The sequence below is a fragment of the Lissotriton helveticus genome, chromosome 5_1 (assembly GCF_964261635.1).
Source record: "Lissotriton helveticus chromosome 5_1, aLisHel1.1, whole genome shotgun sequence".
Classification (NCBI taxonomy): domain Eukaryota; kingdom Metazoa; phylum Chordata; class Amphibia; order Caudata; family Salamandridae; genus Lissotriton; species Lissotriton helveticus.
In genome coordinates, this window is record NC_136065.1 from 2041726253 (window position 1) to 2041739986 (window position 13734).

Genomic DNA, 13734 nt, shown 5'->3' on the forward strand with positions numbered 1-13734 from the left:
AGCAATACTAAAATAAAGAGGAAAGTTGTAGTACATGAATTCCTTGAAAAATTAATCAAATAAGAAAGAAATCAGGAACTATTCAATGATCCTAAGTAGGGAACAAGTTACCCCAAATTTTATCAACTTTCTTCAGAGAACGAATCCCTCGAATTTTGGCAGTTGAAAGTTCCATGTCATATATCTCATTTACCAGTAGCCACCATTCGGTTACCACTGGTGATTTATCAGAGATCCAAGCCCTGGCAATTATCAATCTTGCACAGGACATTAAAATAAACATTAAGTCCTTATAAGTAACAGAATTAGGTTGTATTCCCAAAAGGACCATCTCGGCGGAAATTTTACCAAAAAACAATTTATGCTGTTTCAGCACTTTCGCTATGTCGTCCCATAATGTTTGTAAAGCAGGGCATGAAAAAAGTATGTGTACAATATCTGCTGCTAGTAGGTCGCATTTAGGGCATTTTATGCGTTCAGGTAATACGTTGTTCCCTGACCATTTAAAGAAGTGAAGCGGCGTATAATATAACTGGCATATGGTCTTATAAGATTGAAGTTTTAAGCTAGAAGAGTTAGTTAGAGAGTTGCTGTTATTTAAAAAAGTTGTAATATTGTTTGAGGAAATGGGCAATCCTAGAGTAGTAGTCCACTTCTGTGCTATTTTAACGCAGTCATCAAGTTTAGATTGGGTAAAACATTTGTACCCCAAGCTAATTAGTTTGTTTATTGTTTCACCGTAAATGCAAGTCCATATTTCTGAGTCTAGAATTTCTCTTAGTTTCAATCTATTCATGAAGAAGTCTCGTATCTGTGTGTATTTGAAAAAAGCATTTGCAGGTAGTTTGTAAAGTGTTCTTAAGGTATCAAATGTTAAAAAGCCTGAAGAACCGTATAAATCAGAGAGGTAGTTTATACCGTGATTAGCCCAATTTCTAACTATCGGATCACTAAAAATCTCAGGTAAACCCGGATTGTACCATATTCTTAGCTTTGGGTGGTAAAACGTGGTTTTATTAATAGCCATAATAGTATGCCATATGTGTACTACATCTTTCGCGGTCTTAAACTTCACTCGCTTAAAGTAGTTCGGGTCGTTGCTTCTAGCTAGAAATTGAACAGACTTTGCGCCTAGCATGAATTGGTGGAAGAAATATGGATGGTAAAAAGAGAAAAGGCTGCATATCCGACCCAAGAAAGAAGCGTAAAAATAAAATTTAAAGTCGGGGAAGTCGAGGCCGCCTTTGATAGCTGTTAATTTGAGAAGAGACAGAGCTCTGCGATTTTTCTTGTAACCCCAAATGTAGCTGCCTAAAATGCCATCCAGTTTTTTTAAAAATAAGTTGTTAACGTATAACGGGATGGACCTAAACATTTAGTTAAAAGTTTAGAGTCATAATTTCTTTTAAGTTGGATGTTATTTTAATACCCAAGTAGTTCGCAGTGTGGCATACCCCCAAAACTGGAGCCGGGAGGTTATAATTAACAACGATCTGTGTTTTATTTAAGTTTAATTTGTACCCCGAAACCAAGCCGAATTCGTCGGCTTCTTTAAGGATCCCAGCTACGGCTTTAGGTACATCGGTTGTATAAATAGCAAAGTCGTCTGCGTAAGCAGTAATTTTGAGGGAGTTATTGCCATGCGTAAATGGTATGATACATTCTTGGGTCTGTATTGAGTTAATAAAAGGCTCCATTGTGAGAGCAAATAAGAGGGACCCTTGACGTGTGCCTCTTAGAACCGGGAAGCTATTGGAGGTTAAATTAGCATAACCTATTTTTGCATTAGGTGAGTCATACAAGGCTTGAATCCTAGTGAGGAACAATTTCCCAAAGCCCATCCTCCTTAGTAAAGCCCAAAGGTAGTCCCACCCCACTCGGTCGAAAGCTTTTTCTGCATCTAATAGTACCATACCGAGTGGGGAGGAATTGGTGTTAGCAACGTCAAATGCCGTAATGGCAGTATTGGCATGTGCAGTCGTGTCTCTGCCCATCACAAAGCCGTGTTGATGTTGACTAACTAGTTTAGGCATTAGCGGGGCTAGTCTCATAGCTAGTAGTTTAGAGTAGACCTTGGCGTCAGCATTTATCAAGGAGATGGGCCGGTAAGACCCGCACTCCGCAGGTGGTTTATCCTTCTTTAAAAAAAAGATTATTTTGGCAGTTTTCCAGGATTTCGGGATTTTGCCTGTGTTTCCAATTTGGTTAATCCCTGAGCCAAGTGTAGGTAGAAGTTCCTCGCTGCAACATTTGTAAATTTCCATTGGAAGTGTATCGTCCCCTGCGGATTTCCCCGGTGGGAGTAAAGAAATAGCCATTTGTATTTCGGATAAAGAAAAATGTCCTTCGAGTGGTTCTATTAAGTCAAGTTCCTTATCTCGTGGCCAATTCTTAATTAAGTATCTTTGCGTGGTCTCTGCTGTAGGGATAGTTTCAGGTGTGTAGAGTTTGCTATAGTATGATACGAACTGTTGTAATATTTGTTCTGGTTGATTGTAGCTAATCCCGTCCACCCCAGTAATGCTTTTTATCGTAGAGTTGGCCCGGTCTTCAGCAACCTTATAAGCAAGAATTTTGCCAACCCTATCACCACTTTCGTATTGAGACTGTTTGTATTTGTGTAGTTTCAAGCTTATTTTCCCTCTTAGAAAAGTTTTAATTTTAGAGCGAAGGGTGGTTAGTTTTAATTCTAGTAAAGTTTTATTTTTCGAGATTCTCCCCCCTAAGTTCTCTTGTATGATAGCCTCGGCCAAGTGTTCTTCCAGTGCCCGTATTCTAGAGGTCATTTCCCGATTCTCATTTTGTCGTTCTTTGTTTTGTCTCATAATAAATTGTTGAGCGAACCCTCTGATACTCGCTTTGCATGCGTCCCAAACATAAATGAGGTGTGCTGAGTTTAAGTTAAATTCTAAAAATTCTTTAATATGTTTCTTCAGTTCTGAAACAAAAAAAGTATCTATTAGCAAGTACCTTGGAAAAGAGAATGGCCTAGCATCTGGTTTAGGTGAAAGTATATTAAACCGTAATATGATGGGGTTATGGTCCGAGGTAACTTTTGGGCAGATCTCCATTTGACTGCCCTCTAGTACCTGATCTGTCGTCCAGGCCATATCAATGCGGGAGCACATTTGATGAGGGGCAGAGTAATATGTATAGCCTGCAAGTGTCGGGTGTAAGTTCCTCCATACATCTTTTAAGTTGTGAATGCGCGATAGCTCTAAAATAGCTGCCCTGGTTTTATGCATACGCTGAGATTAATTCACCTTGGTAGTGTCCTTTTTGTAGTTCATTACGCAGTTAAAGTCTCCCATCATTATTATGTCTCCTTCCAAATCTAAAAGTTAAATATTGAGCCGATCAAAAACCCCCGCGTCGTCAATGTTAGATCCGTACAAGGCACATAGTACATATTTTACATTCATTAAATTAAGTTGTGCTATTGCCCATCTACCGGCTTTGTCGGCTGCAGTTCTAAGTACTTCCATCTTCAGAGTTTTCTTCTTAAGTATAGCAACACCCCTTATTAGTGCGTTCATAGAAGTACAGGTAATCAGTTCATATCCCCCTAGTTCCATCAGCTTACGATCCTGAAATCGAATATGAGTCTTGTTTAAAAGAGCAAAGTGAGGGTTATACATCTTCAATTCTTCAAAGACTAATTGTCTTTTAGTTCTGTTGTTGAGACCAGAGACGTTCCATGCTAAACATTTTATTTGATACATTTATTCAGTTTAATCCTCAGTAAGCAGTGCCTATTACATTTATTATTCAGATCTGTGCATGTGAGTGTGCTTGTGCTTCCTTTTTCGCCCTTATTGCCCTTACCCGTGCCCCCCTCTTCCCACTCCCCTAAAGCTTCTCTCCCTGCTTTAGAGGCCCCACCCCAAATACCTACCCGAAAGCCTCCCTCTATCTTCTGCTGCACTTGAAAGGGCAGCGGACCAGAGAGGTCTCCCCATGGTCTCCCCCTCCGTGTTAAACTTGTCTACAAAATCTCAACCGATCCCCACCTCACAGAAATTTTAATTTTCGTAGATCAGAGTGGTCGCTCATAGCTTTCAGATTCTAATTTCCTGTAAGTTTAGCTAGATAGATTTAAGTATCCATTTTTGCCAAAAGTTGCTCTGCGTCTTTGACGTCATTGAAAAAATAAGCGTGCCCTGCTTTTATAACTTTAAGATGTGCTGGTTCCTGGAGATATGCTGTAGCGCCCCTAGACTTAAAAGGGTCTATCAATTTCCGCAGCACCCATCTTCTGTCCATAGTAGCCTTGCTAAGGTCTGATTTAGCAAAGAAAGTTATATTGTCACAAGTGATAGGTGTATTCGGTCTGGCTTTCAATGAAATAGCCTGTCTTAGCAGATAGATGCCAAAGTAAGCCAGAATTGGTTGAGGATATTTACTCTCTTTATTTTTGGAAATAATCGGTAGTCTGTGTACCCTTTGGAGTTGGCAATCCCAGTCCCAGTCGCCCAGGTCTGGGAATGCTTTTTGAAAAATTCGGATCAAGTAGGCTCTTGCGTCGGAGCCTTCAGTCCCTTCAGGTATTCCAAAAATTCTCAAATTCTGGCGCCTTTGACGGTTCTCAAGATCCTCGACTTTGTTCTTCAAAGTCTCTATATCTTCTTTGTGTTTTGCTGTGGAGGCAGTGGTAGTGGCCAGTGTTTCCTCAGCGTTAACGACTCTCTGCTGTAATTCTTCAATATCTTTAGTAACGCCACTGAGCTTGTTAGTAACTTCCTGTAGGCAGTTATGAATCTTGCAGTTATCCTCCTTAAGTTGGCGGAAATGTTGTTGGGACTCTTCATGATGGACCATTAGTGTTTTTAAAATTAGGTCCAAGGATGAGGATGAGGAAGTAGTCTCGGTTTGAGAGGCGATAGGAGAAAATATGAGAGATGTGGCAGGAAATGTGTTAGGTGTAGCCATAGTAGCTGATGTGGTCGGTATAACAGTTACTTGATTGCTTGAAGTTATAATAGGTGTAAGCGCTGCAGGTGTGGTGTCCGTCGAGGCCTTGGTAGTAAGTGCCAAATTAGAGATTCAGGGGCTCATTAGGATGGCGGACGGACTTGCGTCCGTCCGCCACCCTAGAGTAGGAGGGACCGTCCGCATGGGCTGCGGCGGTCCCTCTGTGCAAATTAGGATGTGACCGCCAACCTGGCGGTCACATCCTGGATATTTAACATTGCGGCGGGTGCAGCTTCAAGCTGCACCCGCCGCAATGTCAAAAAAGCATACATTGCATATGTATGCAGCAAGCAGCAGGCACCGCGCGGTGCCTGTCGCTTGCTGCATACATATGCAGGGGGGTACCATAGGTACCCCCCATGTGCACCCCCCACCCCCCCTTCACCCAGGGGGCCCGCAACGGGCCCCCGCAGTGAAGCTCCGTATGCTTTTACACGGCGGAATATCCGCCGTGTAAAAGCATTTCTTTCTGTGCATCCTAATATGGTGGATGGTGTCTGAGAGACACCGTCACCATATTACAGCTTTTCCGCCGCAGTTGTAAGCCAACCGCGGCGGAAAAGCTGCGGACGGAAACCAGGACCCACCAGCCATCCTAATGTGGCGGTGGGTCTTTGGTGGGTCCGCTGCGGTTTTTCCGCATCCTCCGGGCCGGCGGTGGATTCCGCCGGCCCAGAGGATGCGGAAAAACCGCCATCCTAATGAGCCCCTGAGTTTGGAGCCAGTTCTGGACTTAGCAAGGTCCCATTGCAAGAAGGGGACTTAAAAATATTGTCTTGTAAGTTGTCAGCTTCCATGATATGATTTCCTGGTAGTGCGAATGACAGTTTTTGTGGGCCCCCTTTGACTTGCATCCACTTAAGTAAAGGGCTCTGATCTTTAATTATATTCCCTCCTGTAGCTCCTGTAGAAGTTACGAGTAGATTTGTAAGCATTGTTGTTGCTTCTTTTGTCTTCCCTTTCTTAGCTCTTCCTTTTCCTTTCCCCTTTCTTTTAGTAACAGTAGATTTCTCTTTTCGTGTTTGGGCTCTGACGTTCTCAGTTAGCTTGTCCGTCCCTTCTTCTTCCATTCCCTCCATCCCCTCCTTTCCTTCGACGTATTCTTCGTATTCTTCATCATTGGAGTTTAGTTCTTGTATTGAGTTCGCCTCAATGCTCCCCCCATCGTTATCAGTGTTTGAGCTTTTATGTTCTATACTTATAATTAAAGACGATGCCAGTGTCTGTACTGATGTATACGCATGAGCTTCGGGTTCAGAGCTTGACAGAGTGATATCGGGAGCATCGGTCTCAGTGTCAATAGTTGGCTCTAATTCAGCGCTCTGGGTAGTTTTGGTAGCCCTGGGTGGTCCCATTGTGGTGTTTAGCTTAGATTGCGTAGGCTGAGTGAGCTGCGTAGGTATTACCTTGTTGGGGCTACTCTCCATTGTTGAGTTACCGTCTAGCTCCCCCTCTTGTTGTTGGATAGATTTGCCGTTGATATTACCGGTCTTTTTGGATTTATTGTTAGCCTTGTCCGCTGGTATGTCGACCTCTTTTATTTTGGGTTTTGGTTTTATTTTAGAGGGAGTTTCTTTCTCTTTCTCTTTCTCTCTCTCTTTCTCTTTTACAGTCAAGGTGGTAGAAGGGATAGAAGGGAGGTTTAGCGGTAATTTTACCAACTTGAGACTCCTGTTGAGTGAGACAGGATATGCGTGCCACCACTGCCGGTGAAATGGGTCTGAGCGGCTCCTCTGATCCCTTCAGGGGAGTACCTTTCAATAGAGCTTTGTTCTGCCTTGTGTTTTTTGGAGCCATAAGCGCCTTTAGGTATGGGGGTATGGGGGGATGCCCTTGTGCTTAGCCGAGTCTTGGAAGAATATATGGTAGTATATTTTTAGCAGACAACTCGCCCTTACAAGTTTTTGGAGCAGGTATTGCAAATGCTAAAAAATCAAATATCCAGTAATCCAATATCCACTAGCTAGTAAGGACCGGTAGCAAGCCAGCAGCTGGAGCCCACCTGATATACACCAGTACTTTACTCCGTTTAAACAAGTATTGGTCTTCTCAGAAAGTTGTTTTCTTTTTTTTTTTTTACCAGAGCTTCCAGATGAAGTATTGTTACAGAAAAGCGGGTCACCGACCCGAGGCTTGGGGCTTGGGGCTGGGGCTGGGGCTGTAGCTTAAACAGACAAACCTATATTAGGAAACACTCAGGACGCCCCCCTTCAGCAAAGCCAGTTCTCTGCCCCCTCACCTCACCTCGCTTTTCAGTTCGGAGCCGAGTTTCAGTTAAACTTTGCAGTCCAACCCCCGTGCTTCATTCCCCCGACGCCTCTTTGTCTCTGTTCTCTGTTCCGTGCTTTTTCTTTTCTTTGTCTCGGTGCACCAGTGTGCTGTTAGTCGGAGAGCCGGAGAGCCGCAGCCACGGTCCAAAAAACCACAGCGCATGCAGGTCCCAGCCCTCTTTCCTGCAGTCGATATCCTGTAGCCTGTAGCCGGTAGCGATACTGCCGCAGCACGCTCAGCCGAGCGTTGTGCTGCCGAACAAGAGCAGGAGTCAGTGGGTGGGCGGATTGAGTAGGGTATCAATGAAGATATTTGGTTTTCACTAGACGCGGTGTCTGACCTTTTGTTAAAATACAATAGCAAAAGAACTTCCAGGATCCGTCTTGCCAGTGGTTCCCTGTCTGCACCTTCTGTAGCATTTCCCCTGACGCTGGGGTGGGACTTCGTCCCCCAGCATCCTTTGAGTCCTGAGGCGGGTGCCAAAGGACTCTCGATACCCAGGTCTGGCACCACCTTGGATGGCTCTTTATGGTGGAATCTGGGGCGAATCATTAAGGAAATCGGACTTGCGGAACAACTGTTTTAAAATCTTGGAATCCCATTTGGCAAGAACCTCACCAGGGGCCACTGAAAAGAGTAGAGGTGTAGCCTTTTCAAAAACCATTGGGACTGTCTTCAATTTCGCCAGCAGGCTAGGCAATACGCCCATCAGGGAGCTCACGGCCATTTATAAAGCCAAATACTGTGGAATTGCTAGCTATGGGGTAGGGTGGGGGTCTCAGTGACCAGGCGGGATTGGTAAGGAATTAGAAATACTTTATCAAGAGATTATTGGCTGTCCCAAAATCTACTAGCTCTTATATGTGCCATTCTGAGGCTGGGCTAGGGTTTATCAGTGATGTCATAAAGATGCAATCCCTCCTTCTGTGGTTCAGGATCTGGACAAGGAGCCAAACCTCCTTTAATAGGGTGGTTCTCACTGACTGCCTAAAGCTGGAGCAATGCTTAAAAATTCCCTGGATCAGAAACATTGGAAACACATTTTTTAGCCGTGTCCTGGAAGATCTTTTTAAGTCACGTGGTATACTGAATGCTAGCACCTTAGCCAACTACGTTTTAGCTAAATGCACGGATGAGAGAGTTTGGGAGGAAACCATTAGGTCAACCATTCAGGCATTTGCTGAGATGTGCACAAGCAACAGTATAGAGACGTATTTACCATGGATTAGCAACTGGCACTGTAGATTCCTGCTAGTGAGACTTAGATTTAGCACAGAGCACTTTTTAGTCGCGTTCCCTCAGTATGGTTCTTATTTTGCTAACTTACCTCCTTGTCCCAGTGACGGGCGTTCTGCACAAAGCACTTTGCACTTTATGTTTGTCTGTAAACATTATATGCCTTATTACGATGAGGCTCGGAAAGCCTCAGACAGTATTTCTCGATAAGAGCTTGTGCTACGGCTAGTTTACGGCTGCAGCACAAGTTCCCATTGAGAAATGGGAGTATTCGACCCCACCACGGGCTGCCGCATTTTGATCCCGATGTCGGCACTGCCTAGCGGAGGTCAGTCGGTCCCCAGACCATGATGGTGTCAGTCTGCGGCAGCTCCAACCGACATCGTAATTGAGCCCTTTGTATTACTGAGAAAGTATTACTTTTTACCCTTCGTAAAACAGGCTAATATCTGCTATAGAAGAGACGCTTTCACTTTTCTGCAGTCATTGTCAACTGTGAGCATTGGCTTCTCAACTGCTGTTTATATTCAATGTGCTATGAGGCAGAGGGCATCTGTTGCTTTGTAATGAGTTTTATTGTTAGAACCTGTATTCTGTAGGTTTTGTCTTTTAATGGTTTTATGATTCTTTTTTGATCATATAGTGATCAAATAAAGATTGTTGAACAAACCTATCAGAATACAATGGATAGTAAATAGAGGTTTCCCATTTCCCACGAAATGATCATCCACCTCAAAGTTGACCCTTGTGTTTTATAGATGGAGAGCTTTACATTAGCCATCTCTTCTGCATATTCTAAGCTGTCTCTGTTTTCTCCATGCAGAGAGGTTCCTTGAAGCAGAAGACCCGCAGGAAGTGCAGCGCAACACCCTGGCCTTCAGCACTGGTGCCCGTGTGTGCCTGGGAGAGGGCCTCGCCCGTATGGAGATCTTCCTCTTTCTCGCCCACCTGCTGTGGGAGTTCGCCTTCCTGCCGCCGACGCCCAACGAGCTCCCTGACTTGAACGGTAGCTTCGGTATCAACCTGAGGTGCAAGCCTTTCCAGGTGAAGATTGTGCCCCGCACGGAGCTGGATGGTGGACGTTGCCAGACATGAACGCCACCCAGGACTAGTTGATGTGCACAAATCTACAGCAACAGGGTCCAAAAGATCAGCTGCAGCACTCGTAATCGTAGTGTCTCTTCATACTTTCAGCATGCCTATACCACGAGGTGCATCACCATTCCAATACAACAGTGCCTAGATCTTTGCTCTTAAAAGCCTGAAAAAGAGACACTTTTAGCTACAGCTGTGTTACTAATGACATTGATTGCACAACATAAGCCCTGCAGTTACAGATGTGCCAGTGGTCCAGGAACAATTTTCAGAGTGGGGGTGCTGCCATCAATGTTACATCACTGAAGTCATAGAGATTGTGAAAAATCCAAGCATCACACAAAGAACAAGTACAGCAAACGAGTCACACCTATTATGCAAGAGAGCGGTAAAGATATATGTAGCTGGTGGTACATTTTGGAGTACACTGTTGCAAATACATTGCTTAAGCTCGATGTGGTGGACACTGCCATTTACAGACAGCACATTCTTCATTGAAATGGTCACTTATTTTGCACAGACATACAGTTTTACTGATAAATCTATATCGTGCACAAACAATAATGTGCGGAAATTGGCTGTCATCGAATATGTATTATTTGAGCATCACTGTGTGTCTTGATTTGTTTTAATCATATTAAAAGCGTTGTTTCTGTCACTCTTCAGAATTACAAAAATGCACTTCAGCTATGCTTTCCTAGCTGCTGGTATATTTAGAAATATTGGTACAGTTCGTTTATATGTATTTAAATTTTGTTGTGCATTAATTAGAAACAAAAATGACATCCTACAGCCTTTCCTTTCACACTAGCAAGATTGGGACGTTACTTGGCCGTCAGAGAAAAAAGGTAAACAGCATTCTCCATGTAAAAAAGAAAAAGCAGCAATTTGTCAAACGACATAGCCTGACATTTGACTTCTACCTCTGAAAGTACAGCAAATGTGACAAGATAAAAAATAACTTTCAAGGAATCTTTATCGCTCATTCACCTTGGAAACGCCAGCATGGTTGTTTTGGGGATGCCGCAGCCAGTGCCTAATTTGAGCTGGTATTCAAAGATGGGAGCACACTCCTAACCTCTCCGCCGGATCGCCCCTTTGCATTCTGGTACATGCAGTTCGTATAACATGAAGAGTTAGGAAAAAGTTCGGAAGTGTTTCACCAAGGTTGGTGCAAGTAAGTACTTGGTGTTTCCAGTATCTCTAGACATGGCTCGTGTTTAGGGATAATATCCCTCATCAGTAGAGATCAGTTCTGGGGTGGCTGAGAAGGCTGCCAAACAACAGTCACAGGCTTCGTTGCCTCTCGGACGCGAAGGTGCATCTCCAATAGCTCGTCAGCTACGGGGGCTCACGGGAGCCCTTAAAAGTATTCAAAGATGGGAGCACACTCCTAACCTCTCCGCCGGATCGCCCCTTTGCATTCTGGTACATGCAGTTCGTATAACATGAAGAGTTAGGAAAAAGTTCGGAAGTGTTTCACCAAGGTTGGTGCAAGTAAGTACTTGGTATGTCCAGTATCTCTAGACACTGCTCGTGTTTCGGGATAATATCCCTCATCAGTAGAGATCAGTTCTGGGGTGGCTGAGAAGGCTGCCAAACAACAGTCACAGGCTTCGTTGCGTCTCGGGCGCGAAGGTGCATCTCCAATAGCTCATCAGCTACGGGGGCTCACGGGAGCCCTTAAAAGTATTCAAAGATGGGAGCACACTCCTAAGCTCTCTGCCGGATCGCCCCTTTGCATTCTGGTACATGCAGTTCGTATAACTTGAAGAGTTAGGAAAAAGTTCGTAAGTGTTTCACCAAGGTTGGTGCAAGTAAGTACTTGGTATTTCCAGTATCTCTAGACACGGCTCGTATTTCGGGATAATATCCCTCATCTGTAGAGATCAGTTCTGTGGTGGCTGAGAAGGCTGCCAAACAACAATCACAGGCTTCGTTGCCTCTCGGGCGCGAAGGTGCATCTCCAATAGCTCGTCAGCTACGGGAGCTCACGGGAGCCCTTAAAAGTATTCAAAGATGGGAGCACACTCCTAACCTCTCCGCCGGATCGCCCCTTTGCATTCTGGTACATGCAGTTCGTATAACATGAAGAGTTAGGAAAAAGTTCGGAAGTGTTTCACCAAGGTTGGTGCAAATAAGTACTTGGTATTTCCAGTATCTCTAGACACGGCTCGTATTTCGGGATAATATCCCTCATCTGTAGAGATCAGTTCTGTGGTGGCTGAGAAGGCTGCCAAACAACAATCACAGGCTTCGTTGCCTCTCGGGCGCGAAGTTGCATCTCCAATAGCTCGTCAGCTACGGGAGCTCACGGGAGCCCTTAAAAGTATTCAAAGATGGGAGCACACTCCTAACCTCTCCGCCGGATCGCCCCTTTGCATTCTGGTACATGCAGTTCGTATAACATGAAGAGTTAGGAAAAAGTTCGGAAGTGTTTCACCAAGGTTGGTGCAAATAAGTACTTGGTATTTCCAGTATCTCTAGACACGGCTCGTGTTTCGGGATAATATCCCGCATCAGTAGAGATCAGTTCTGGGGTGGCTGAGCAGGCTGCCAAACAACAGTCACAGGCTCCGTTGAGCTGGTGGTTGCTGGTGGGGGCCACCGGCACTCATTTTTGGGGGCTGGCACTTATTTTCCCTCATCAGACATTTCCATAGAGAAGGACACAAAGAGAAAGAAGGAGGAAGAGAAAGATGAAAAAATCATCAGAAAGGGAGAAAGCAGGAGCTTGCAAGAGTGAGATAAAGGGGCAGGAAGTGTCCGGCTGTGGATTAAAGAGGCCTGAGGTGGATTCAGGACTATGCAGCCTTGGTATTCGGGTGTTGCACTTAAGTGTGCTATTCACTGGCTTCTGAGTAGCACTTTGGGCACCACCACTCATTATTTTCAAATTAAGCACTGGCTGGCTCAACCCCAAATCCCTATTTCCAGCCCCAATAAATGTATTTGTATTTGTATTGTGTATTTGTAAAGCGCAACTATCGCTCCGAAAGGAGCATCCTGGCGTTGGAAACATAGTGCAATACAATTACAGGAAAAGGTTAAATGGCCGCCAATACAAAATTGTCCGATAGATTGAATAGCCAGGTCTTTAATTGCTTCCTGAACAGGATTTCCTGATCGAGGCATCTGAGGTCCTTGGGCATTGTATTCCACACTTTAGAGGACAATAAGGACAGAGACTTCTCCCCCTTGGTTTTGTAGTTGAATCTGGGTATACTAATCAGGTTACCACCCGAAGACCTCAGCTTCCTGGGAGGGTTATAGCGAGTGTATCGCCTAGTAAGATACCTTGGACCTGTGTCGTTGAATGCCCGAAAGACGACCACAAGGATTTTGAATAAGATCCTCTTGTGCAGGGGAAGCCAATGTAAGGCCTTAAGAGCTGCCGATGCAGAAGATTTTCTCGGTAATTGTAATACCAATCTGGCTGTAGCATGTTGCACACTCTGGAGTTTTTTTAGTGTGGCCTTTTTTGCACCGGCCATTAGGCCATTACAATAGTCAAGACGGGAAAATATTAAGGCCACTGCCACCGCCTTTCTTGAATCTGTGGGGAGGAAGTCGAAACATTTCTTTAAAGATTTAATAATACTAAAACAGTTTCCTGCCACACTCCTCACATGCTGGTCGAAAGATAGTTCGGAGTCAAATATGACCCCCAGGTTTCTAGCTGAATCGATCGTATGGGGAGGTGCGGGCGAGTCCTCAGGCCACCATTTGCTTGGACAAAAATGAGCATTCTTCCCCAGAGGTAGAATCTCTGTCTTGTTAGCATTGCATTTTAGATGGTTGTTTTCCAACCATCGGAAGACATCCGTCAGACAGTTCTTTAGATTCTGTTCGGCGTTGGTAGAGTTTAGATCAAGGGGTACAATTAATTGAGTATCATCAGCATAAGATGTAATAACGGACTCAAAATCGAGCCCTGTGGAACTCCTGACGACACCTTTTTTTCCTTGGAGAGAAAGGGGCCCAAAGCAGTGGTTTGGGACCTATCTGAAAGGAACGGGATTATCCAAGCCTGTATCTGTAATGCCTATATCTCTTAGTCTGTTGATGAGTATTGTGTGAGAAATGGTGTCGAACGCCGCTGTGAGGTCTAATAAAATCAAAACGGTGTTTTTTCCTTCATCCTGCAGGAATTTTATAGAG

General features: G+C 44.4%; 1 protein-coding gene across 1 annotated transcript in view; it reads left to right on the forward strand.

Moving 5' to 3' along the window:
* Positions 1-10231, forward strand: part of CYP21A2 (cytochrome P450 family 21 subfamily A member 2) — an 82686-nt gene extending 72455 nt beyond the window's left edge. Inside the window, exon 10 of the mRNA XM_078641483.1 lies at positions 9302-10231. Coding sequence (XP_078497609.1) covers positions 9302-9573 — 272 coding nt within the window. The 3' untranslated portion in view covers positions 9574-10231. The remainder of the gene's footprint in view (positions 1-9301) is intronic.
* Positions 10232-13734: the final 3503 nt, after the last annotated feature.